The 27943-nt window shown below is 26.3% G+C and overlaps 2 protein-coding genes across 5 annotated transcripts; both read left to right on the plus strand.

Annotated features, from left to right (window-relative positions):
* On the plus strand, nt 1–3960 carry LOC132947709 (uncharacterized). The gene is made up of 3 exons (XM_061017965.1): nt 1–417; nt 481–970; nt 3716–3960. The coding sequence occupies exons 1-3, from the start codon at nt 1–3 to the stop codon at nt 3958–3960; spliced, it is 1152 nt and encodes a 383-aa protein (XP_060873948.1).
* A 6016-nt stretch (nt 3961–9976) lies between these two features.
* Nucleotides 9977–22601, plus strand: LOC132947887 (modular serine protease-like). 4 transcript variants are annotated; one of them, XM_061018124.1, is made up of 15 exons: nt 9977–10250; nt 11059–11119; nt 14250–14395; nt 14537–14692; nt 14746–14855; nt 14930–15109; nt 15655–15799; nt 17447–17631; nt 17780–17993; nt 18107–18322; nt 18571–18741; nt 18803–18939; nt 19026–19193; nt 20918–21074; nt 22262–22601. In XM_061018124.1, exons 1-15 carry the CDS (start codon nt 10205–10207, stop codon nt 22438–22440), a joined length of 2271 nt encoding a protein of 756 aa, XP_060874107.1. In that variant the 5' UTR covers nt 9977–10204; the 3' UTR covers nt 22441–22601. The 4 variants fall into 4 exon arrangements, with proteins under 4 accessions (XP_060874107.1, XP_060874108.1, XP_060874111.1 ...); XM_061018125.1 differs by having other exon boundaries at nt 14746–14817; nt 14955–15109; XM_061018128.1 differs by lacking the exon at nt 14250–14395.
* Nucleotides 22602–27943: the final 5342 nt, after the last annotated feature.

Consider the following 27943-nt stretch of genomic DNA (forward strand, 5'->3'; position numbering starts at 1 on the left):
ATGAAATCTAAATTGTGTTTCAGAATCTCACTGTTATGTTGTGGACTTTCAAACTCTCAGAGCGGACGTTTTCAAGTTACTTCATTCCAGAACTCATCAGGCTTATACTTTGAAGCAATGGGACCTCTTCGCATATCTTACACAAATTGGGATTTCATCACTTACGTAAATCTGACAACTTATTACATGAAGTACCAAATACTCCAGAAATTCCATTATCAAACGGGAGACGTTTGTATTCAACTGAAAAAAAGAGAGGACTCGATCTTAACTAGTGCGTGTACGGATTTCATACAATCCACGTTTCCGTTCATGCAAGAAATTGAATCAAATTTCAATTCTGTCATACGAATCCTTGGGTCAAACCACAGAACTTCTGAACATCCAAATCGACAACCCCGCGGGTTGATAAATGCAGTAGGAAGGCTAGCAAACATTCTTTTTGGAGTTTGATCTGATCAAGATTCAGAATTCTTTTAGAAAAACATTGAAGATCTAGCACATTCCGAGGATAAACATGTTCATCTATCACAGGAACAAATACGCATAGTCTCTTCAGTCATGAATAATGTTAATTCTACCATGCATGAACTACTAGCAGATGATCAAAAATTGCAGAAAAATATAAACAAAATAGAAGAACAATCCAGGCGTTCTGTGGCAACAATCAATATATTGGAAATACAAAACACCTCCCTGGAGCACACTGCAATATTGACAGTTTTTCTAAACCAATTCCCTTGGAAAACTCAAAACCTGCAATCCATTGTCAACTCAGCATTAAATGGATTGATGCATACAAATGTCTACCCCCCATCTCAATTGATTCACGAACTTAAACAAATACAACTGACATTACCGTCTACACTAGAGCTACCTATAACTGAATCTCATTTATCAATTCCTGAATTATTCAGAACATCCAAGTTAAGCGTAGTGTACATCCAACAGAATCTCGTATTTGTGACCCGTATACCCTGATTGTCAAACCTTCGGTTTAACCTGTTTCATAATATTCCACTTCCGATACCTACAAATAAAGGTAATATAGTAATCATTGAACCACAAGCTCAGTACTTGGCAATAAGCGATACTAATGAATATCATTTTAGTCTAACCGAAAATCAGTATGAAAAATGTGAAACATTGTTCTCTTTTAAGTTATGTGTAAATCCTGAGGCAATCAGTAAATTTATACACCAGGAAAATTGTGAGGTATCTTTGTACAATTCTCCGTATCAAACGATAGGAGCGTGTAATTTTAAATATCTAAGCCTAAATACTACATTCTGGCATAAGCTTTATCTGCAAAACGCGTGGTTATATTATTGCATTTCGCAGGCAGTGACAGTAACATGCTCACAAAGCTCTAGCAGAATTCTACTAACGGGTACAGGAAAAATTCAAATTTCCGATAATTACGTTATATATACAGAAAATCTGATCTTAACACCATCGAGAACCCTATCATCAGAAATTCATAAAGATTTCGTTCTGGAAAATCCAAATCTGCACGCAATGTTAAAAATACCAGAATTAATTAACAGTCATGTCCCCGAGCAAATAGATACAAATCAATATTTTAAAAATTTTAATCAGTTAGCTGAAGATGCCGAAAAACTGAAAGAATTATCTAAAATGTACAACGATACCAAAATATTTGTAAATCCAGACCATAATTTTGTTATAGTTTATATTATTGTCATGTTAATAATAACAGTAAGTCTGTACATGTTGATTAAATATAAGTGTAATCTACCCCGACTCTAAAGACCGGAAGTAGCAGAATGTGTGCAACCCATACACTCCTCTACAAATTCTGAAAGCTTCAGAGCATCGGAACTCACGGATGAAGTGAAACATGGTGATCATTAGACCCCCATGTTTCATGTAGTCCGGGGGGGGGGGGGTTGTGAACCCCTGTCTGTATGCTATACGCAGTATGATATATAGTAATAGTATAATATAGAATAGTGTGTAAGCATATTAATATGTGAACAGGCAGAGTCACACGGGCTAAAGGAATTCGCTGTGTGGACAGTTTTAAGCCCGAGCGAGCCCCGCTGTCTGTATAAGAGTTAGTGTAGTACTGTCAGACCATCGAGCAGAACCTCTGTTAATCTTTTAAGTCTAATTATTTAAATCTAAGTATTCTGTACAACTGATTATATTAATAAAGTATTAGTGATAACTCATACACCACGTATTTCTTATTAGCGAACAAACTCGGTTTTGGAGACGTCCATAACAATGGTAGTAATATGTTTCAGTCAAATTAAAGTTAAGTTACATATAGGTTTAGTCAAGGTATGTTCCATATAAGTAATATCAAAGCTGAGTTCCAAATAAGTTTTTTAATTAAAGTTAAGTTCCAGAGATGTTTAAGTGAAGTTCCAAATAAGTTTTATTCAAGTTAAGTTCCAGTCAAATCAAAGTTAAGTTCCATATAAGTAATATTTAAGTTCAGTTCCAGTCAAATTAAAAGTAAGTTCCATATAGGTTTTATTAAAGTTAAGTTCTATATAAGTTTTATTAAAGTTAAAATCCAGTCAAATTAAAGTTTTTGCAAGGTCGTCTTAACGCCCATAAATCGACAAACCCCCCTTACATATCTCATTGTTTTGTACCCGATTTTCACCCATTTGTACCCTCCATAAAAAATTTTACCCCTCTCCCTCTTACGCAAAACCAAATTACCTGCCCGGGTGCTGTAACAACGTCGTACTGGCACACAGCGTCTTTATTGGATACGCAGTGCTTGGTGTTTTTCAAACTCATTAAAGTTAAGTTCCATAATATAATACATTTAAGGTCGGCGGATATAATATTATCGATGATTCATTATCTTATGCAGAAGTTTTTGACAACAATACTCAAGAATGGCGTATGATATCTAGTATGTATACTGCAAGATCCTACTACGGGGTAGGAGTCCTGAATAATATTTTATATGCAGTAAACTAATATTATTTTTAATTATTTTAAATTTGTCAGAATAACAATTGTGATTGAAATAATACAATTCTTCTGATAAAAAATCAAGGAATTTAATATCCATAAAATAAAAAATGTCAATAGATTAACATTTTAAATTGATAATAATTAATAACTAATATACTAATATAAAATATATTTGGTTATATAACCTCAAAATGCAATGGTTTAATAATTTCAACGGAGACTGATTCATTTTCAATGATCGAGAAGTCTACCTTACAATATAGAAGGTACCAAAACTCAATTTCATTGTAGTAACAGATTTATTCAAAACTTAATGAAATTAGTAATCTTAGTAGAACTTATAAGTTATTAATATTGTTAATGTTTGAAAATGCTTGAAAACTACAATACAAAATGTATTAAAGTAATTCAATTTTATCAAATTTATATTTTAAACACTGAATATATCTTGATTTTTTTATTTTGATTAATTTGTTTTTTTTTTAATTTTTATTAAACAATAATTTATTTATACTTCTTCAAGATCGATTTTTATTTGCTTATAGTTTTCAAGTTTAAATATAATTTGATACGCAAATTAATGATTAAAAAATACATTTTTGTAGTTAAAAATAATAGTATTGTATTTATTAAACTTTTCATAAATATGTACTGTTGTACTTAATTACTTTTATTAAAAACTTTAGGCAATAATATTATATTATAGGACTTGTGTTATTCCGCCACAATTTGTATAAATTTAATTTTTGGGTAGGAGGACATAATAAATCATCACAGACCTTAAACACTCTTGAATGTTATCATCCCAGTCTTGATAGATGGAGTCCAGTCACAAAAATGTCTGTATGTCGCGATGGTGTTGGAGTAGGTGTTTTAGACGGTGTACTGTATGCTGTGAGTGGTAAAGATGGATCAAAAACTCTAAGTAGTGTTAAAGCATACAGACCAAGTACGGGAGTTTGGAGCACTATTTTGGACATGCTTAAGCCTCAAAGGTAACTTTTCGTAGAATTATTTTATGAAAACTTTGTTTTATTCTAAATAATATATTGAATTTAACTTAATTTTCAATATAGAAGTTGCATTAAACGGTTTATTGTATGTCATCTGCGGACTTAACGAAACTTTTTTTGTGCATTCTATTGAATGTTACAGCCCCGAAACCAATTCCTGGACCATAGTCGCAGTGACAAGGACATTTTTACATACTTCAGCAGGAGTAGCAGCCATTATAATAGGCCTCGAAATTTTAAAAGTCATTAGCATTCATGATTTTTCTTTGATACAATATATACATTATTTCGTATTTTGTTATATTGTGTATTAATTGATTTATTTTATTTATCTTATAGTTTTTGAATGTTTTATTAAATGGTAAACTATAACGAACATTTTAAAGTTATTTTTTGTACATAGCTACAAATATATAGTTTGTTTAATTTCTATTTTAATTATCCAATGCTAAAAATTAAACATTTAAATTAAGGTTTATCATAAGTAATTAATACTGTAACTGATAAAATAATTACACATGCGTGTATTACATCCAGTGGTGTATTGGAGGGTATACGCGGGTATACGTCGTATACCCGGATCCCTATTTTTGGATTTATGCGTATACCTTTAAGAAAATTAGTCTTTTATGGGTATACGCACGTTTCTAATTTATCATCAGACAATTTAGTCATATTATCACCAAACAAAAGTAAAAACTTAAAAATAATAATTAAATTTTACCCTACTACGAGTTCTTGCGAAGACGATCGGAAACTGCCGAGCGTATAATATACAATCAATGTACAGCGGTTCCCAAACTGTGTACCTACTAAGTTTCAAAAATATATTGTAAACCACTGCTTTATCGTGTATACCTATTACCTACACTGAATCGGTCGCGGTGTGACGTGTATGGTTAATCTAATAGTTAAAAATAGATCCATAGTCAAAAAATCGTGTACGATTATTGATAATATAAAACAATAAACATACGTAATTTCAAACTAAATGATAATGACAAATTGGAATAATAATAAAATAATTATTGTTGATTTATTGTGTTATTACTTGTCATCCAATAACCAAATTATAAAATCGAACTATTAGTTTCTTATTATATTAATTCTATTAATTTTGTAAAATATTTTATATATAAATATATTATAATATTATATGATCGATAATGGATAATAATCGTACCGCTACTTCACAAAAAATCACTAATTATTTTTCTGTGCCGTCGACGAAAAAACATAAACCAACACCAACTGATGATGAAGTTGCAATAACTAATAATCTGTCAGAAAGTAAAAAAGTAAGTTATTAAATTGTTAATGTAACCTATTATAATTAATTTATTAATTTACATAACTGACAAGAATTACATTAAAACTGCCTTTTAAGATTTTTGTTTAAACAGTACCTAATATAAGTTCTTTATTTCTGTGTGTAAAATTAGTTTAAATTTATTAATTGTTGTTTATTTTATTGGTCAGTGATAGTTTATTCTAACAATGTTACTAATTACTAATAATTAGTAATATTTTAAGTTTATAATATCAAATATGAAACTATTTAATTATATTTACAGGAAGTTACAGTCAATAATGATGTTGTCTATACATTAGATTCTGCTACTAAAACCATTAATGAAGTTTATGGACAATTGTTAATTCTTTAAAATGATTTATATAATAATATTTAAATTTTGATATGTTATTAACATAGTTGTTTATTGTTTTATATACATAACATATAAGTATTTTACTGTACAATTTTTTTAAAGTTTGATAATAAAAAATTGTATTATTTATGATATATATGAATTGAATCAATTTAAAAAAAAATAATACATTGATACTTGGTACATATTACACACAGTGGAGTATCTGAGTATATATGAATTAATTTTATGGTTGGGGGTGAATATAGGGTGAACTGGGGGGCGTATATAGGGGGGTATATACGTCACTGCATATACATATACACATGAAGAGTAAGTGTTTGTAATAAAGTAGTACAAGATTATTAAATACTAAGTGTAATGATTTTTCGAGCGGAGCGAGAAAATTTTTAAGGTAGGTATATCGTATATATAGGTATATTCAACTACTTTTAGGTGCGTATACCCATAAATTTATTTACCAATACACCACTGATTACATCCTCTAAACATGTTAAACATATCATTAGACTATGTAATTTCGGCTCAGTTAAGGGAGCTAAGGAAAAAGTGAGGTATCATTAAGGCAGCCAGTGTTGAGTCTATCTAGATAAATATTCTTTTACCTTTTATCCTATCTAGATAAACAGAGATTATTAATTTACACAGTTATCTAAGATAAAAATCACTGTTATCTAGATGAATTTATCCAGATAATTTAATTTAATAAACGGCTTTTATTTATTAAAATTTATAGGTAGATAATTTAAGTAGGTAATTTATTAAGTAGGTGATTTTTACTAATAATCATCGACATTTTTGATAACATACTATTAAGTTATTTTATATTTCTACGAGCTTACAGAGAGTTCCATAAACCAATATAAAAAAAAATTATCCGATAATTTATCTAGATAAAAAAAAATTTTTTTTCATCTTTATCTAGATAAATAAATAATTAAGTTATTTTTATCTTTATCTTTATCTAGATAAAATTATATTTATCTCGGCTCAACACTGAAGGCAGCATTCTCTGGCATGATAACTTGCGTTGAAAATGTCGATCCAACGGTAGATACTATATCCGGATATACCTCTTAGCATTTTGGCAAAAATAAATTATACTTCACGATAGAAAAGAAACTAAATAAAGCTTAAAAGAACATCGGAAAACTTATAGAAATTAAAAATTAGAACAGCAGTCATCGGAAAATTATAAATATTAAAAACGAAAGTAAAAACTGATGGATATTATACAAATGTTTTTTGAAAAAAATTAAAACGATAAAAAATATCATTAATAAGAAAGTTATAATTATTAGGTAGCATATTCTTTAGCCAGTATATTTATTATTTATGATAATATTCAATTGTAGGAATAACTTGTTTGTGTACGTTTGTTTATATTGTGTTTGTAGCCATCACACGATACTAAAAATGAATACCAAGTAAGTATAGCTCTCCACCAAGGAGGTCCTTAGGAAGATCGGGCTCGATAGCAAACATAAATTCATGGTGCCTAAAATGTTATATTAATTTAGTTTGGGCTCGGAGTGCCCACTCCTATTTATGTCCATAGTACAAATAATATAAAAAGTTGGGCAAGTAGGTGTCGCTCTGCTGTGCAGTAGGTTACAATTGGGTCACTGTAATGTTCACGCACATTGTCAATTTTCAATTTTTTTTAATTTTAGTTATACTTGTCGGGTAAAAATGAGTGATAATTTAATACAAGGCTCCTGATATATTATTACAATAGCAGTTGATAATATAACACAATTTTTTTTATAAGCATTTTAAGTTCGAATTTTGACAACATTTATCAAATTTAAAAATATGTAATAATTATTTTGTAGTTAAAAATTTAAAAAAAGTTCAACTTTTATATTTAAGGATTGAAAATTTAAAACAAAGTTCTACGAAAATAGGTTATAATATATAAATTACTTTATTCACAATAATATCATCAAATATACTTAGAAATATCATAATTCATAGACTGACTGACAGTCTTTGCTCAGAATCGTTTTTTTATACAATGATATTATATCATTGAATTCAAATTTAACAGCATGCATCACAGTGACCAACTTGTAATCTACTGTACAGCACAGCGACACCCACTTGTCCACCTTTTTTTGTATTTGTATATATGATTATACATAACATATAATACCAGAATAAATTTTTACTCTTATCTTATTTAATATGGCGTTACGTGCTAGAGATGTGGAATTTACCGGTAAAAAATTTTCGGTAAATTTACGTAAAATTCAGTAAATTGGTAAATTTTGAAAAACAAAAATTTTAGGTGTAATTTTTTTCAATTTTCAAATAATGCTTAAATACTAAATTTCTTACCTTCTTCAAGTTTTTATGAACTGTTCAAATGTTGGAAGAATATTTATTTTCCTTTTTTACCTACCAGTCTATCAAACCTATTCCTATATGACAATTGAGTAATGAATATTACTTATTATTATCTATACTCTATATCTAAAATTTTAAATAGATTTTTGAGTCTTTGGAAAAAAAAAACTATTACTTATTTCATTTAGAACATATTAAACAATATTGGATATTCACTCGATTTCTCGACTTCTGTAACAATTTTCTTATTTTATTGTAATTAAAAACGAATGACTGTAAATACTTTAAAATTTCACTGAACGTTTATATTACCGTTTTACGGACCATTTACAATTTTAATTTTCTTAGTTTTTTTTTCTATGAATATCATAAAAATGTTATGATTTGGGTATAAAAGCGTGAAAATGTATTGCAAGGCTCCTGATATATTATTACAAAAGCAGTTGAAAAATACATTCGCACCATATTTTTTTATAAGGATTTAAAGTTCAACTGTTGACAATATTTTGTAGTTAAAAATTTATAAATTGTTCAACGTTTATAGCTAAGGATTGAAAATTTAAAACAAGATTCTACGTAAATAAGTTATATATAGATTACTTTATTCACCTTTATATTATCAAATATTATCAAATATTATCAAAAAGCGTGAAAATTTAATATAAGGCTCTTGATATATAGTTCTAATAGCAGTTGAAAAATATTAAAAATACATTGGCACAATTTTTTTTTATAAGCATTTAAAGTTAAAATTTATCAAATTTAATAATTATTTTGTAGTTAAAAATTTATAAAATTTTCAATTTTTATAGCTAAGGATTGAAAATTAAAAACAAGGCTCCACGTAAATAGGTTATATATAAATTACTTTATTCACAATAATATCATCAAATATACTTGGTAATATCATAGGCTGACTGACCGTTTTCGCTCAGAATCGTTTTTCTTATACAATGATATTATATCATTGAATTCAAATTTAACACCATCCATTACAGTGATCCACCTGTAACCTACTGTACAGCAGAGCGACATCCACTTACCCACCTTTTTTTTCTTATAATTATAGGTTCGCCAGAAATTAAAATACAATATCATAATATTCTTATACTAAATATCTTTGCTATAATTCGTCCATTACATTTCATAGTTATATTTTATATTAATGTAGAGAAATATTTGAGCGATACCACGTAAAAATGATAATTTAGTTCTAGTTTCATCTTTCATAACTTTGAACAATTCTCAAAATACGTTTATCAGCACCAATAAATGTCTTTAATTTTTTGAGGGGACTCTTACATGCTTCAAGTTTGCTGTAAAATACATCTCGCCCAGCTTGTACTTTTCGTAAACTTACAGTTGACGAAAGACCACAAACTAGGATGTTGAACTCCCATTTCGAAATTGCCTAATAAGTAATAACTAACACGAAAAAACATATAAGTAACTTTGTGACCATGTTATAGAGATACGTAATAACATGATTTACAATTAAAATGACAGGTAAGAGGCAGTTAGTAGTATATTGTAACATTATATTAGTTGCTAAATCATCATTTTTCTTTGCCACCTATCAGCGAACTTTGACATTAGTAAGGTTGAACTGGTTTAATAAAACAACATTAAATCACATCTATAGTCTAAAAAACAACTAACTGCTGTATAAAGTAGTGAAGGTTGTACCGAACTGATAATAGTTATGAAATGTTTTAATTGATAAAATGGTATTTTAAATGATTAGGGAATTAGGTAGAGTTAAATTAATCTAAAACCGTCGCAAATAACTTAATTAATGTTTTAACATTATATTATAATATATTAATTATGTTTGTAACATAAATAATCAAGTTTATATAAGGATAGTTATCATCGTTTTCTTTGACCATTGGTCGATCATGTGATCGCATACAGTTTAAGGTACATTATAACAAATGGACTATATATAATATCAGCATCATGCGATAGTAGCTTAGAATTGTAGAAGTCTGGACATTGTGTGCCTAGAACTCTAGTGTTGTTATTTTCTATACAATACGTTATATTATTAAAGTATATTCTGCTATACCTACATTTAAAAAAATGTACAGTCAAATATTTTTTAATATATAGTGGCTTACATTTTGCATAACTTATGTATAAACGTTTATATTATATATTATTGATTATATTTTGAAAAAATATATTTGCTTTAGTCTCAGCTCAACATTGGCAATGAAGGTGACATATTCTTATATCATATATTCATGTATAATTTTTGGTACGTACACAATATTACAATAAATAGAAAAATCATGTTTTTAAGTCATGTATAATAATATTATTCATTATATTTAAATTTAAAATCTACTCATAAAAGCATATTAATTTATATAAGCATTCCAAAGCAGAATATTTTTCCAAGTATTTTTATTTATCAAAATAAAAAGAAAAATATTGTAAACTCTATGTTGTAATTCAAAAATGTAAAAAACTTAAAATAATATAAGGATAACATTTTTTTAAAAATTTGATTTTTTAATAGAAATATAGTTTTTTAAACAACTTGAAACTATGTAAAAAATATTTTCAAAAACATTAATATTTTTTGAAATAACGAGTGTTTCATAATAAAAGAATCACCTTGTATAATATTAGCAACTGAAAAATGAAAATTTTGAATATAAAACACAATTACTTATTATTCGGTGATAACGACAAACAGAAACGTTACAATAATTCAGTTTGTCCTTATGATAATAAATTCAAAATAAAATAATAAAGCAATTGAGTTGAAAGTTTGAGACAAACATAGTAAGTGGAGAATGTAGCATGTAGGTGGAACCATTGCTTTACTTTTTAAGTTTTAATGGATGTTAAAAATGTTGTTCCCCACCCACTATTATTATCTGAAATTATGCCACCGTGCACATAACACACGAATGCACGATATATATATATCAGATTATAATATAATTATAATCCTATTGATTTCAAACCACAAATGCTGATTAAAATAATAAATAATAATCTTAATCCACTAAACATTGTTTACGTATGTTTTTAAGCATAACAAAACATTATTTCAGGAACCGGCATTCAGTGTGACAGAAAACTCGAAAGAAGACAAACTGTATCATCTTGCTCAGGGTTGGTGACTGTAGTATAAATTAAATGAATTTTATTATAAGTGGTGAAAATAATTGTGGTTGTGGCTTGGAAGGTGTAATCCCTAAAGTCTCAGCAACCTCAATCAATAAACGATCCATATTTAATATTAAGTATTCGTAGTACTGACTACCCATTGTCATTATGCGATCAGGAAAACCCCTTTTTTTTTACATTTTTTATATGTATGAAACTAATTGTATCTACTATATCCTCTCATTTTTTTTCTACTGTCAAACTTTTGACTTCGAATACGATATCAGATTCCGACATTAAATATGACATTTATTTATATGCTCTGCAATCGAATTAATTATTGGTACCTTAAAGGAGCCTGGGGCAAAATAAAAAATTTGTTGAAAATCTGATGTAAAAAAAAAATGATTACTTTGAGAAATATTGAGAAATGTAGAATAGCCGCATGACGTTTTTGGACCGGGAGCCGGAAAAAAAGTCCGGGGAAAAAAAGTACACGGAAAAAAAGTCCGACAAGAAAATTATTATACGGAAAAAAAGTCCGGTTCAATTTAAAAAAAATAAAATTACTAAATGTATAATATATAATATTAATTTAATTTAAAACTATAAATAATTAAAATTTAAAACTAATATTTATTTCGTTTTCAAATGCAATGGCCAATATTAATTTAAAATTCTTCCACCGATATTTCGTCAATGGTCACTCTATAACATAAGTTTTTTAAACGTTCACCGGTACGTTTTTTTTGGTGTTGGAATCCCTTCACCTAATTTTTATAACGCTATTTTAGCTCTATCTACTCCTAACTCTTCGTGCATTTTAGAAATTAACTTCCATTCATATTTTATCTTATAATACAGATTAATAGTGCTATCTTTATTGCCTTTTAATGTACACGATTTTTCTATCATATTTTATTCTATATTTTTTCTATCTACCTTACCTTAATACCTTCTATTTCTGTAGATTGTATAACGACGTGAAATCTTAATTCTTTATAGTTTTAAATTATATTAGATCATACCAATCATATATATTATTAATTTTGAATTAATTAAATAAGTTTAAATATTTTTTATGAAACAATAAATCAAACTGGACTTTTTTTCCGTATAATAATTTTCTTGTCGGACTTTTTTTCCGTGAACTTTTTTTCCCCGGACTTTTTTTTCGGGATTCCTTTGGCCCGGCTCATCGTAATAGCCCATCTTATACGTGTAAAGTAAAATGTCCTTACTTCACACAATGATTTACCGTTTAGTTTTTAAATATTTAAAGTGATATTTTTGTTAAACGGCGCGTCATGGCCATTTAAATATAAAATACAAAATTCAAATATCTCTTTTACAATTTTTAATATTTAAAAAAACTAAACGTTATATTGAAATTCTGTTACTTGAATCGTCTTGAACACATAAAACCACACATTCATATGTAAAAAATTTCAAAAGTAAAATATTTAGGTTGGTCGTTGGTAAATCGTTGAGTGAAGCGAGAAACTTTTACACATTTAAGATAGGCATTTAAAATCAGCCGGGACCAATGACGTCATACGTATTTTTTCAATTACTCATAACTTATTGAATTATGTGAGTAAAAACATAAAATCTCTACCATTATTCTTAGAATTGAACATAACTACTTTCAAACTGAAAAAAGGTGGGTAAGTGGATGCCACTCTGCTGTACAGTAGGTTACATGTGGGTGGCTGTAATGGATGGTGTTAAATTTGAATTCAATGATATAATATCATTGCATAAGAAAAACGATTCTGAGCGAAAACGATCAGTCGGCCTATTATATTACTAAGTATATTTGATAATATAAAGGTGAATAAAGTAATCTATATATAACCTATTTACGTAGAATCATGTTTTAAATTTTCAATCCTTAGCAATAAAAGTTGAACAATTTATAAATTTTTAACTACAAAATATTGTCAACATTTGAACTTTAAATTCTTATAAAAAAATATGGTGCGAATGTATTTTTCAACTGCTTTTGTAATAATATATCAGGAGCCTTGCAATTAATTTTCCTGCTTTTATACCCAAATAATAACATTTTTATGATATTCATAGAAAAAAAACTAAGAAAATTAAAATTAGAAATGGTCCGTAAAAGGGTAAAACGTTCAGTGAAATTTTAAAGTATTTACAGTCATTCGTTTTTAATTACAATAAAATAAGAAAATTGTTACATGAGAAATCGAGTGAATATCCAAAATATTAATATTGATTAATATGAATTTCAAACGCTCATAAAAATTTAATTTGACTTTCTTGTAGACATTTTTTTTGTTGATAAATGTAAGCAAATTTATGGATATTCTTGTATTATATTTTAAAATCTTAGATTAAAAAATAAAATTTTTATGAATTCTCAACTCTGTGAGTAAGGATTTTTAATATTTTTCAAATATCATTATAACAATATAGTAGGAGCCTTGTATTAAATGTTTAAGCTTTTTACCCAACAAATAAAGGTTTATTGACATCCATAGAAAAAAACACTAATACAATTTGAAACTGAAAATGTCCCTAAACAGTTCAAAACAAATCAAAATATTTTTAAAATTTAATCGTGTATAGAAAAAGCAAATATAAACAACTAGTGAAAATGTTATGTTTATACGTTCATTTGTGTTAGAGTTACACCAAAAACCAAAATCGATTTTCTCGAAAACAGATTTTGCGTCAAAATTCCCGCTTTTCCTTAATTTTTCTTTTGTTTTTCACGGTGCTTTTTTACCTTTGATCCCCCAAAGTACCAACTAGATTCACTTTCCTATGAGAAAGGATACTGTTGAAGTAAATCTAAACATTTTTAGTGTCCTAAAAGGTGATAACAAACAAAAAAAAAAAAAAAATTAAAAACACACATTATTGTAAAATCAATACATTCATCGTTCCACTCAGAATCTAAAATTTAAAAAAAATTAAAAAACACACATCATTATAAAATCAATACATTCATCGCTCCGCTCAGAATCCAAAACTTATTTTTTGTGTTTTTTGCTCCTTTAAATATATTTTATACTAATTGTTTATATTCGTAAAGCTTTCATATTTGCTAATAGTTGTATAATTATTATTAAATAATAATTTGTTGCTCATTTGAATAAAATTATAGAAACACTGATGATAATTTTAACTGTTCAAATGGACAGTGTATCGAATGGCCGTTGGTTTGTGATGGTCTTAAGGATTGTTCAGACGGTTCAGATGAGACCAATGAGTTGTGTGCTATATACGAGTTTGGAACAAATATGACCATGGGTACAAAACTACAAAATAATTGCTTTTTGACACATAATAATATTTATATATTTGTGTAATTACTAATAGATGCCAGAGTTACGCATAATAATCTATAAATTGTGTTTCTGATATTAGACATCTATACAAATATTATTTTAGATTGTGGTAGAGTAAATATAAAGAACCAAAACATATCCGAAGAATCATCATTTGCACTAGCCCCTTGGAATGTTAAGGTACAGCAATTGACTACAGAATCCAGTATTAAATATATTTGTATGGGAACAATCATCGCTCCAAATATAGTAATTTCTGGTAAAGTCTTTATACTTAAGGCAGAATGAAAATTAATTAAATATTGTGTTTAGTTGGTTCTATGTTTTGGAATTACCTTACAACATCTGAGCAAATGCAAATAAACGATGGTCGATTAAAAATTAGTAAGTACTCTGACAATGGGAATACACATTTAATCAATGTAAGTTATTAATTATTAAAAGTCTACAAGTAATATGTGTTATATGATTTATATATTTTAAAACATTTGTGCAGGTATCAATGATTTACTTACCTATAGGTTTTAACCATACCGATGCAATTTTTGCTGAAATCAAAGTTGTAAATATAATAGTTTTTGTGTTAGCCAACAAATTTTCTTTTGATAATGGATTCATGCCTATTTGTATCGATTGGTTTAATAAATATGATCTACGAAAGAAAGATCAAATGACGGTACATTTGTTTTACTATATAATTTACTAGTTTTTAGTTTTATTAAAACATTAATTAAAATATTGTATTGATTGCCTGTTTTAAATTCTATAGAGTGGTAGGATTTGGACAAATTTGAGGATTTATGTGAGTTAGGCCTTTTAAATTAGAACTTATAGATATAAAGAAGGTATAAAATCAAATACCTAACCTTAAAGTTAGGTTAGATTTACAATATTAGTTTTTTGTTCATTGTAATTTGAAGAAAGGAGCTAACTTTGTTTCTCTTAACATTCCCAATTCCTCCTCTTAGGTATCAGTTCTGCGAGTAAATTTGTTGTGGTTGTGAGTTTTCTCATCACTTGGAAATAAGAAAACAAATATTTTTAAAACGTCTTTTAATTATTCTTATTTCATATTCTATTTACCTCTTTATTTATATAGTTTAGTCACATTTTATTTAACATTTACAAATTAATTCATTACGGACACGTACTTAACGAGATATTAATATTATACCCTTATTATAATTGCACATTATAAAACGGTTTCATATTTTTTTTCAGTTTATTTTAACCAATAAAAAACCGATGGATTTGGTAATACAAGGATTTTTTCCATACACCAACAACATGCATTGTACGTCATTTATGAATCATTTAAAAAATACTAGGGTGAATGATGATAAGTTATGTATCACATTAAAGGATGGTAATACAAATTTATATTTTGATCATTAATTTCTATTTTTACTGCGTGTTTTTAACAGAAGATTGAATCTGGTTGGTACTTTGGGGGTCAAAAGTAAAATATTCTAATATTTTTCTAAATAGTTGAAAAATTAAAAAAAATAACTAAGGATGACAGGTAATTTTTATGCAAAACCCGATTGAGACAAGATATAGGTGTGTTTTTTTAGACTAACTTAAAAACGGATAACCATAAATACATGAAATTCTCTCTAAAATTTTATATTTGCATTTTCTATATATAATAATATCTTTAAAATATTTTTAATTTTTAATCTTTTTATTAGTCTTTTTAAATTTAAATTTTAATGTTTTAGTTTTTAATTTATTAAATTAAGTTTTGAAATGTAAATTTTTTTATTTTTTTTCTGTGAATGTTAATACAATTTTATTTGTTTGGTAAAAAAGCCTATTAAAGAAAAAATTGATAAATTACTCCTAATATATTGTTACAATAACAATTGAAAAACATTAAAAAATACATTTTCTCAACATTAACTTGTTCGATGGGAAAGTGAATATAGTTGATTCATTCGGGAGGTCAAAATAACAGTTTTCAAAAGCGTCGGGAAAAACAACATAAAAATGAAGGAAAAACGGTTTTCCACAAAATCGATTTTGGATTTTAGTGTAACTCTAAAACAAATGAACATATAAACATGACATTTTTACTGGTTGTTTATATTCGAATTTCCTATACACGATAAAATTTCAAAAATATTTTGATTTGTTTTTAACTATTTGGGGACATTTTTATTTTCCAATTTTATTAGTTTTTATTTCTATGAATGTCCATAAAACTTTATTTCTTGAGTAAAAATGCTTGAAAATTTAATACAAAGCTCCTACTATATTGTTACAGTGACATTTAAAAAATATTAAAAATCCTTAGTCACGTTTTTTTTTAAAGTTCAAATCTTGACTAAATACGGAAAAATCACAAAAATTAGCATATTATTTTGAGTTGAGATTTCATAAAAATTTTTCATTTTTAATTAAAGATCTGAAAATGTAAAACAAGATTATTCACAAGTTTGTATACTTTTATCAAAAAAAAATGTTTACAAGCAAATCCAATTAAATTTTTATGAGCGTCTTATGATGAGTTCATATTTTTACAATATTGGATATTCACTGGATTTCTCATGTAGCAGTTTTATTATTTTATTGATATTCAAAAACGAATAACTGCAAATACATGAACATTTTACTGAATGTTTATATTTTCATTTTCTATACACCATAACATTTTGAAAAATTAGTAAAAAAAAACACACACATTATTGTTAAATCAATCCACTCAGAAACTAAAAAATGTATGATTATGTAATTAATAAAAATGTGTGCCTTAATGTTTCTCAACTGCTATTAAAAAAATATACCTGATATATTAGTGAGTATTTTTAACGACTGCCATTTTTTTAAAATCTGAAATGAGTACAAATATTCGTGTAAAACTAAATGTATTTTTTTAAAACTAATTTTGCTGGTTTTTATTTTAGACCCTCTCAATTTAGCAACTAGATTCACTTAGTAAAGATGCTGTTGAAAAAATTCAAAGCATTTTTAAAATCAACCGTTTTATGTATTTATGTAAAAATATCTCTAGTTCCAGATCTAGGGAATATAACGTATGGAATGGAAGGATCAGGCTTTGGAGTTTTACACTCTACTTCAAATTTTTTAAACGGGGTTTTGACTGGCTGGGTAAAACCCAAAAATCTAGTCAAATATTTAGTTATTACAGAGATACAAAACTATGTACCATGGATACGTGGAATTTTCAGCAAACATGTATGTAAATATCTTTTTTTATAGGTATCAATTTAAACTGTTAATTAATTGTATTACCTAGCTAGGTTTTTTTAATGACAACTTCTGCTTCAAAACTAATAATATTTTAGAAATAATATATATTTTTAATATCAGAGTTTTTTTACAGGTGACAGTGAATTCATGCGTTTTACCGACTGCTGAAGGAGTCGTATACTCTTTTGAAGGTTCTAATGAGACATTATCTCACGGGACAATAATTGATCGTTACCTTAATGTTATTGAGAATTGTGAAGTTGGATATTATAAGTCTTATACCATTGGCTTTAGATATTGTACGGGAAAAGGAAAATGGTTGTCGAGTTCTCATAAACTGTGTTACAGTAAGTTTTGTATAGTAATTTATTTAAATGTTGTAACAAAATCAAGTAATCTATTAATAGATTTTAAGTCCAAGATTTGGTTATGTTTGATTATAAGTTATTTACGTTTATAGAAATGTGTCCACCTCTAGAAGCAGATAATCTAGATTTTAAATGCACTCTTAATGGGAAGTATTGTAATTGCTCAAATCTATCAATACCTAACACAATAGCAACACAATCATGTAAGCAATCATATTTTGCAAAATATGGAGAAGAAGACTTTCCACCAGAATTAGTTTGTCAGCCTAATGGGATTTGGAATAACCGATTATATAGATGCAATCCATGTAATTGTATTTTTCTTTCATATACAATATACAATATAAGTCATCAATTTATTTCTATTAAATAATTTTACTGTTACCAGATGCTTTTGTTTGCATAACAAATGGTAAAATAAATTAAGAACAATGAATTGTTAGGTTTGGGTTAATTGATTGATGTGAATGTTTAACCCATCAACATTATGTCTATTCTATAGGCATTTTTACTTGTTAACTATAAACATGTAATAAATATTCAAATATTATATTAGATTGCGGTAAACCTAATTATAAGATAATCAATGGAATGATCAACGATAGTGAAACAGCACTTAATGGAACGGCACCATGGAATGTTGGAGTTTATCAATTTCATAAAACAACTTCCAATTATGACTTGATTTGTGGAGGATCTATTATTTCTGCAAATTTGGTCGTTTCTGGTAAAATCTTTGTACACATAATTTTTAAAAAATACGCTAATTTAATAAATATAATTTTTAGTGGCTCATTGTTTTTGGGAAAATGGTATGTCATCTAGGAACATATCAATAAATTATGATCTGTACAAGATTTCTGTTGGAAAATATTCTAGAAACATCACAATTATTGACAATATTGAATTTACTAAAATTAGGAATGTAAGTTATTAATAATTCAAAGTCTACAAATAAATGGTATGACTTATATAACATGTATTAAAATAAATATATATTATATTGTATAGGTGGAAATTGTTTACCTGCATGAACATTATAGTGGGCCTTATGAGTTTCATGCTAATGATCTAGCTATTATTGTGGTACGAAACAGAATTTCTTTTAGCATTGGTGTTGCACCAGTTTGTGTTGATTGGAATAATATAAATACTATACCAAATGGAGCTAAAGGAAAGGTTTGTTTGTAGTATTATTTAAATAGGAAAATTGTTTTAGTAACATTTAAATTCTGTACCGACCATTATCGACCATAAATAAATAATTAATATTCCATTAAATATACGTAATTTTTGTATGTAAAGAGCAAAAACCGTGAGATTCTCTGCTAAATTTTGTATAAATATTTGCACATTAAATAAAAAAACTTTTTAAAAAAAAACGGGTTAGTGAGTGTAACTCTGCTGTAACAGTATGTTACAAGTGGGTGACTAAAATTTATGGTGTTATAATGTCATTGTATACTAAAAAGATACCGAGCGGTGACAGTTTATCAGCCTAGGAAATATTTTTATATTGTATTTATTTTATATTGTTATTATTAATACTATTTAAGTTGAATTATTATAATTATTTTATCATCATATTTGAATATTATTATATACTTTAGAAGTTTTAAGTACTCACGCATAATATATTTCAAATATAACACATCATTTAAAATTGTTTTCCTCCGTTTAAATATCTAATTTCATTCAAATTTTAACACAAAATAATTATAAAAAAAAACTGGGTTTTTATATATTTTGAGTTTTTTTGGTTACACAATAACTTACTCACGCGGTACATTGTTTTAATTTTTTAATCCTTAAAAGTTGAACATTTTATACATATTTGACTTCAAAATCATTTTTAAATTTGTAAACTGATTAATTTTGTGAACAATTTTAAATTTATGCGTTAAAAAAAAATTGCTCCTACTTATTTTTAATATTTTTAAATTCCATTGTAACAATATATTAGGAGCTTTGTATTACATTTTCAATGTTTTTGACTCAACGTATAAAATTTTCTTGATATTTATAGATAAAAATAGAATACTGAAAACAGCTCAAAAAAGTCAAATTATTTTGAAAATGTTATCAAGTATAGGAATAATGATAAAATAAACAATTGGTAATAGCTCATACAAACTTAATTTGAATTTCCAGTAGAGGTTTATTTTTTTTTAGGGTAGACAAACTTTTAAGGAAACTAGTATTACATTTTCAAATCGAACTAACCTAACTCAGATTAATTTGCAAATTTTCATGATTTTTTAGTATTTGGTCAAAATTTGAACTATAAATGCTTATAAAAAAAAATTGTGATTATGTATTTTTAATATTTTTTGAATGTCATTGTAACAATATAATTTTAGGAGCAGCTTGTATGAAATGTTTATGTTTTTTTACTCAACACATACAATTTTATTGACATTTAAAAAAAAAAACTAAAAAAATTGAAAACTGAAAATGTCCATATCATTTCATAACAAATTAAAATATTTTGAAAACTGTAAAGAAAATGATAATGTTAACATTTAGTGAAAATGACATGTATCTACGGTAATTTATTAAATGATAAAATAAAAACCAAAATCGATTTTTTAGAAAGACTTGTTTTAAATTTTCAATTCTTAGATTTAAAAACTGAACATTTTATACATTTTTAGGTACAAACTACTTTAAACGAGATTTTTACCATTTTTATCAAATGTTCATCTTTAAATACTTATAAAACCAAATGATGCCTATGGCATACATTATTCTTATTTCATATTTTCCAAAATTAAAAAACATTTATCAGTCGAAATATATTCAAAAAGTTATACACATTCCCAATACTCACATAAAAAGTGATTAATATGATACGTTAATATTATAATCGAACATTGTACAACAACCGTTTAATACTTTTACAGATTGTTATTTGGGGAAAAACGGAAAAAGGCATTGAAAGTTCTATTTTGGTGGAAGCATCTTTACCGTACATTGACCATAATTCTTGCCGGGATATGTATACAAACGGATTTCAAAAATATGTGACTATTGATAAGTTTTGTGCCGGTTCTGAATCGGGTAATAAAATAGTAATATACTTAACTTAAAATTATTGATGGTCGACAGTTTTAAAAATTAAGAATACCTTGAAGAATACAAAATATGTTCCTACAAATCTATCAAATAAACTATACACGTTGAAAACTTATTGAATAATTTTTCATTATAGTTTTAAATAATTTATTGACTTCGTACTTCACAAGTTAAAGATTCATAATATCCAAAAGGTAATGTGGCTGGCACTGTTGAATTATGGTGTGGCCGTTGCTTGTAAGATATCTCATCCACTCATATAATGAGTATGCCCTAGAAAAATGCAGTTTTTTTAAGAAGAGTTATCCTCGACTAACATATTAGTCATAACTTTTAGGATTATTATAAATATTAAATTGTCAAATTTATACGATTTCTAGATAATGATAATACTATGTTTATTGATTTTTATTAAATTAAATGAAAAATTGGTTAACAACCGTATCACTTATCAAAATACTTTGTAACCACATTTTTTTATCAAATTTAATTCTCGGTTCTTACCTATTGTAGTAGAAAAATACCTATTGTAGTAAAATATTGTGTTGTATGCTACTAAATATGTATGACGCATTTACCTATGTGTTTGTATATTATATTGCATCATCTCACATGTTGTAAGGTCCGTTGAAATTACTTACGCTATATGTTTTATATTTAAGTAAACTATGGTAATGTTTTATACTACTTTACGTTAGTGACTTACATGCTAAAATAAACTATATAATACCTCTATCGTTAAAATATTGTGTTGTATGCTACATATTTATTAAATTATAAAGATAATGTCTTATAGCAAAATACGGTATTTATCTAGCTTATTTAATGATTCATTTAATATTTGATAATCACAATATATAATTTTAATTCAAAATTACGTTTCCTACCTACCAATAATAATACATTCGTTTAATTATCGGCTAAAAGTTACTTTTATCACAATTTTCATCGTGCTAAGTGTGGATGTGCGTACAAATCACTTCTAAATATTATGATTTTGAACCGCATCTGCCACATAGGTACTATAGATGTTATATCATATACCCTTGACATTTTGTACGTGTATATAATTTGTAATGCATAAGGTAAATCTATATTGTACCTACACCCAATAAAAGCCATATGAATGAAGAATTAAGTACCTATTATGAATAAAATATGTTTTGTTTCAGGACAAGAAGTGAGTGATGGGAATAGCGGTGCAGGCTTAAGTTTTATACACTCTAAATTGTATTATTTAACCGGAATAGCGAGTGTCAAAGATCCAGAAACAAATAATTCAGTCACAGTTTTTACAGAAATTAGGCACCATATTCAATGGATTCGTAGACTGCATGACAAACATAACTAATTCCAATATAATTATGATAACGATATTAAAATAATTTTGTCCAATTGTAATTGAAATCAATATTTTTTGTTATTATGTAGTAACCGGAACATTATAAATATTGTAATTGACACGTATTAAATTCAAACAGTTTTTAGCATATATACCAATTATGTACAATTTTCATTGTCTATTAATTATTTCATAAATATTATTCCTAGGTATTGTGCATTTAATTGGAAATAATTTCTCGTATTATTATTAGGTTTTATCAACTACGATATGGTTTTATTTATGAAAACTTATGCTTCAAACCTAATATATTTGAGCTGAAAAATGAGTAAAGAAAAATGCTATTAGTGAGGCTTTCAATTATGGTTTGGTGAAAATGAATTCATAATCAAAATACTAACCTAATAACTAACACGGAAAAAAAAACTACATTTTTGTTGGTTAAAATAAAATTATATTTTAAGATCAAAGTATAAAAAAATGATTAATGTATAATTATCTACAATCCGAAACACAAATTACCGAGAGATCGTCTTTGGTATGAGTATCTACCCTATTATTAATTAGCCACTACCTTCATAATATAATATGGTAAATAAGCAGTCTTGTTAAGTATTCGAATACTTGTATTTAAATACTTTTTTTGTATTTCAAATACTTTTCAAATACTTTTTGACCAATGTATTTTAAATACTAAAAAAATACTTTTTATTTGTATTTTTATTCTAGAATACTAAATATTTTTTTTAACTCTCGTGGTCTGATCCAAATTCCAATTACTAATATTTTGAAATGTACTATTTTTAATTTTATGTTTCTACATATTATTTAAAAAATTTTCCAAATTCTGATAATTTATAAATAAGGTTTCGCCAAAATACAAGCAGATAACAGAATGACTAAACACTGAAACCCCCGTCGGCTCCTCACTCCCGTATCATACAATGGCATACAAAAGTACAAGACACTGGTTGGATTGACATTTATCTTGATCCTTTAAGATTGACAAAAGAAAATTTCCTGCCAAATTTATTTTTGAATAATTCAAATATTATGAACACATTTTTGAAACTGTCATGGATTAAAAAATCAGAAAACCCAACCAATTATACCAACATTCCCTACTAATTATACAAATGGCGATACCGATAAAAAAATTAATTTGTGTATTCTACGAAAAATTTTTTTTTCCGTATTCAAATATTATTGTATAATTCAAAAAAACTTTTTCAAAATCAATATTTTTGAAAAATAAAAACTGATCCCTCTGCAGAATACCACTGAGATAAATTCTCAGTTAGGTTTACCATGGAATATTTAAAACATAATATTATTATATTATTACGTGAGTTGCGCCAGCACCGACCATTGGAAATTTTTAAATTTATATTTCATTAATAATTAGCACGTACAAAAAAAATGCAATTAGCATGAATTTGCATGACTAATTTTGTAATTTGCACGATATCAGTCTCCCCGGAATCACAAAGACGGGTGGTGCTGGAGAGATACTGAAACGCCAGTAGAACTACTCCACATTTAGCACACATTAAGCATGGGTTTGCACTAATATCGCCGAAATCCACACGATCGTAATTTCTGTGCAACCTTGTTCACATGCAATCCATTACGACAAGAATTATTTTTTATTATTTTTATTAATCATTATAAGAAATTATTTTTTAGTTGCTAATGATTAATAGTTAAAATTCTATTATTTATTAAATATCAATTTGTATGTCCTGTTATCGATTTTAAATCAAACCTGAATAAACATTTCATATTTTAAAAAAAAGGTTTAAAAAGTTGAAAAAAATGTAGTTTTAAAAAATCTAAATTTAATAAAAAAAAATCATTGAATAAACAAATTCTAAATTCAATAAAAAATGATATTGAATAATAAAATTAAAATAGAATAAAAAAATCTTAACTGAAATAAAGTCAACTTGAATAAATAATCTGTTATAAATAGATTATAAATAAATATATTATAAATATAATTAGTAAAAAGTTGAACATTTTATTAATTGTTTTCATGTAATAAATTTTATTAATTTTAATTATTACTCAGAAGCAACGAAAAAATAATTTTTTATATGATTAATAAGAATAATAAAAAATAATTCTTAACTTAATTAATAAAAACTTAATTGGAACTTAACTTTAATAAAAAAACTGAACTTTATTAATAAAAACTTAACTTTAATAAAAAAAACTAATTGGAACTTAACTTAATTAATAAAAACTTAATTGGAACTTAACTTTAATAAAAAAACTGAACTTTATTAATAAAAACTTAACTTTAATAAAAAAACTAATTGGAACTTAACTTTATTAATAAAAACTTAATTGGAACTTAACTTTATTAATAAAAACTTAATTGGAACTTAACTTTAATAAAAAAAACTGAACTTTATTAATAAAAACTTAATTGGAACTTAACTTTAATAAAAAATACTTAACTTTATTAATAAAAACTTATAATTGAAACTTAACTTTAATAAAAAAAAACTAAACTTAATTAATAAAAACTTAATTGGAACTTAACTTTAATTACATTTTTTATGAAACTAATCATTAATAAAAAAACTTAATTGGAACTTACCGGGCCCTATTGATTGCTAAAAATGTATATAATGATTATGGCTAATATTAAACACTATATTATGTTATGTACCTATTTTGCCTATACAATACGCCGGGAACACTTAACGCTTGCATACAAATATCCAGATACCAATAAACAATTTCATATTATTATTATTTAATATCATTTATATTTTTATTTTGTATACCTATACCTCAATTTTCAGGATTTACAACGATTTTCATGGTAGTATATACACATAGATTATTGGTAGGTATTAAATATTTTACAATAATTACAATATATTTTATTAATTTTTGATTATAATAAAATAATACATTTTAATTAAATAGGTTGTCAATTGTTATCAAGACTTACCTACTGTTAGATCCAGAAGGACTGTAAGAACAAAAAGTCTAGAACGAAAATTCAAAATTTGCCTCTAAATTCTGGACATTTTCAGAAGTGGATTAAGATTAAATAATAATATTGCATATCAGTTGTTACATAATCCTGTATGATAAAGGATATGTTTAAGTATATCTATCACTATACATTTGCAGTTAATAATAATCTTTCATACGTCATAATATGTATAGGTATAAAAAGGGTGTATCTTATGTCATTGTACACAGGGGTTTTTAATGATTATGGTTCGATGACATAGAGTTTCGTTATAACGAAAAAAGATGTATAACTTTATTTTTAACAGGCAATTTTTTCAGAACAATTTCAACATTTTTAAACACCAAGGTGTATCAATAGTAAAATTAACTTAAATTTTTCAAAAGGTAACTACTATAATTCTTATTGGATTCTGGTAAATATTTTTTTTTTGAAAATGTTTTATGTTAAATCATTAATTTTGGTACGCTAGTTTATTAAGGTCTAAATTGATTGAGGGTGCTGAGACTTTAGGGATCACACCTTTCAAGGCACAACCACAATTATTTTCACAACTTATAATAAAATTCATTTAATTTATACTACAGTCACCAACCCTGAGCAAGATGATACAGTTTGTCTTCTTTCGAGTTTTCTGTCACACTGAATGCCGGTTCCTGAAATAATGTTTTGTTATGCTTAAAAACATACGTAAACAATGTTTAGTGTATTAAGATTATTATTTATTATTTTAATCAGCATTTGTGGTTTGAAATCAATAGGATTATAATTATATTATAATCTGATATATCGTGCATTCGTGTGTTATGTGCACGGTGGCATAATTTCAGATAATAGTAGTGGGTGGGGAACAACATTTTTAACATCCATTAAAACTTAAAAAGTAAAGCAATGGTTCCACCTACATGCTACATTCTCCACTTACAATGTTTGTCTCAAACTTTCAACTCAAACGCTTTATTATTTTATTTTGAATTTATTATCATAAGGATTATTGTAACGTTTCTGTTTGTCGTTATCACCGAATAATAAGTAGTTGTGTTTTATATTCACAATTTTCATTTTTCAGTTGCTAATATTATACAAGGTGATTCTTTTATTATAAAACACTCATTATTTCAAAAAATATTAATGTTTTTGAAAATATTTTTTACATAGTTTCAAGTTGTTTAAAAAACTACATTTTTATTAAAAAATCTAATTTTTAAAAAAATTTTATCCTTATATTATTTTAAGTTTTTTACTTTTTTGAATTACAACATAGAGTTCACAATATTTTTCTTTTTATTTAGATAAATAAAAATATTTGGAAAGATATTCTGCTTTGGAATGCTTATATAAATATAATATGCTTTTATGGGTAGATTTTAAATTTAAATATAATGAATAATATTATTATACATGACTTAAAAACATGATTTTTCTATTTATTGCAATATTGTTTACGTACCTACCAAAAATTAAACATGAATATATGATCCAAGAATATGTCACCTTCATTGCCAATGTTGAGCTGAGACTAAAAAAATATATTCAATAAACGTTTAAATATAAGTTATGCAAAATGTAAGCCACTATATATTAAAAAATATTTGACTGTACATTTTTTTAGATGTAGGTATAGCAGAATATACTTTAATAATATAATGTATTATATAAAAAACACTGACAACATGTGTAGGGAATTAATTAATTTTTACTTAATAAGATAACACTATGGAAGAGACAAGACTTACCAATACAACTTTACAACACTAGAGTTCTAGCATACAATGTCCAGACTTCTACAAATCTAAGCTACTATCGCATGATGCTTATATATATACCTAGTCGGTTTGTTATTGTGTACCTACCTTAAACTGTATGTGATGACATGATCGACCAATGGTCAAACTACGTAGATAGATGGAAAAAAAACGATGATAACTATCTTCATCTAAACTTGATTATTTATGTTACAAATATAATTAATATATTATAGTATAATATTAAAAAATATTGCATACATCCATTAATTAAGTTACTTGCGACGGTTTTAGGTTAATTTAACTCTACCTAATCCCCTAATCATTATACCTATTATCATTATACTTATACCAAAAAGGATCTATCGGTAATTTGGGTCTCGGATTATAGATAATTATATTACATTTTTTTATACATTGATCTTAAAATATAATATTATTTTAACCAACAAACATATAGTTCTCTTTTTTCGTGTTAGTTATTAGGTCAGTATTTTGATAATGAATTTATTTTCAACTATAACCACAATTGAAAGGATCACTGATAGCATATTTTCACTCGTACAACACGAAGTGAACATAAATGGCATCAAATTCGCATATCATATTATAGCGTAGTCGGGGGAACGACCAGTTAAATATAAGATATCCAGAGAGAATCGTAGGACCCTATAGATATAATTACCGTAGCCGAGGGTAGTTGTAGATATCAGGATTTCAGTTATGATTAACTTTTATTATCTACTAAACATTTATACATAATAATACTCACAAA

The sequence above is a fragment of the Metopolophium dirhodum genome, chromosome 6 (genome assembly GCF_019925205.1).
Source record: "Metopolophium dirhodum isolate CAU chromosome 6, ASM1992520v1, whole genome shotgun sequence".
Classification (NCBI taxonomy): Eukaryota; Metazoa; Arthropoda; class Insecta; order Hemiptera; family Aphididae; genus Metopolophium; species Metopolophium dirhodum.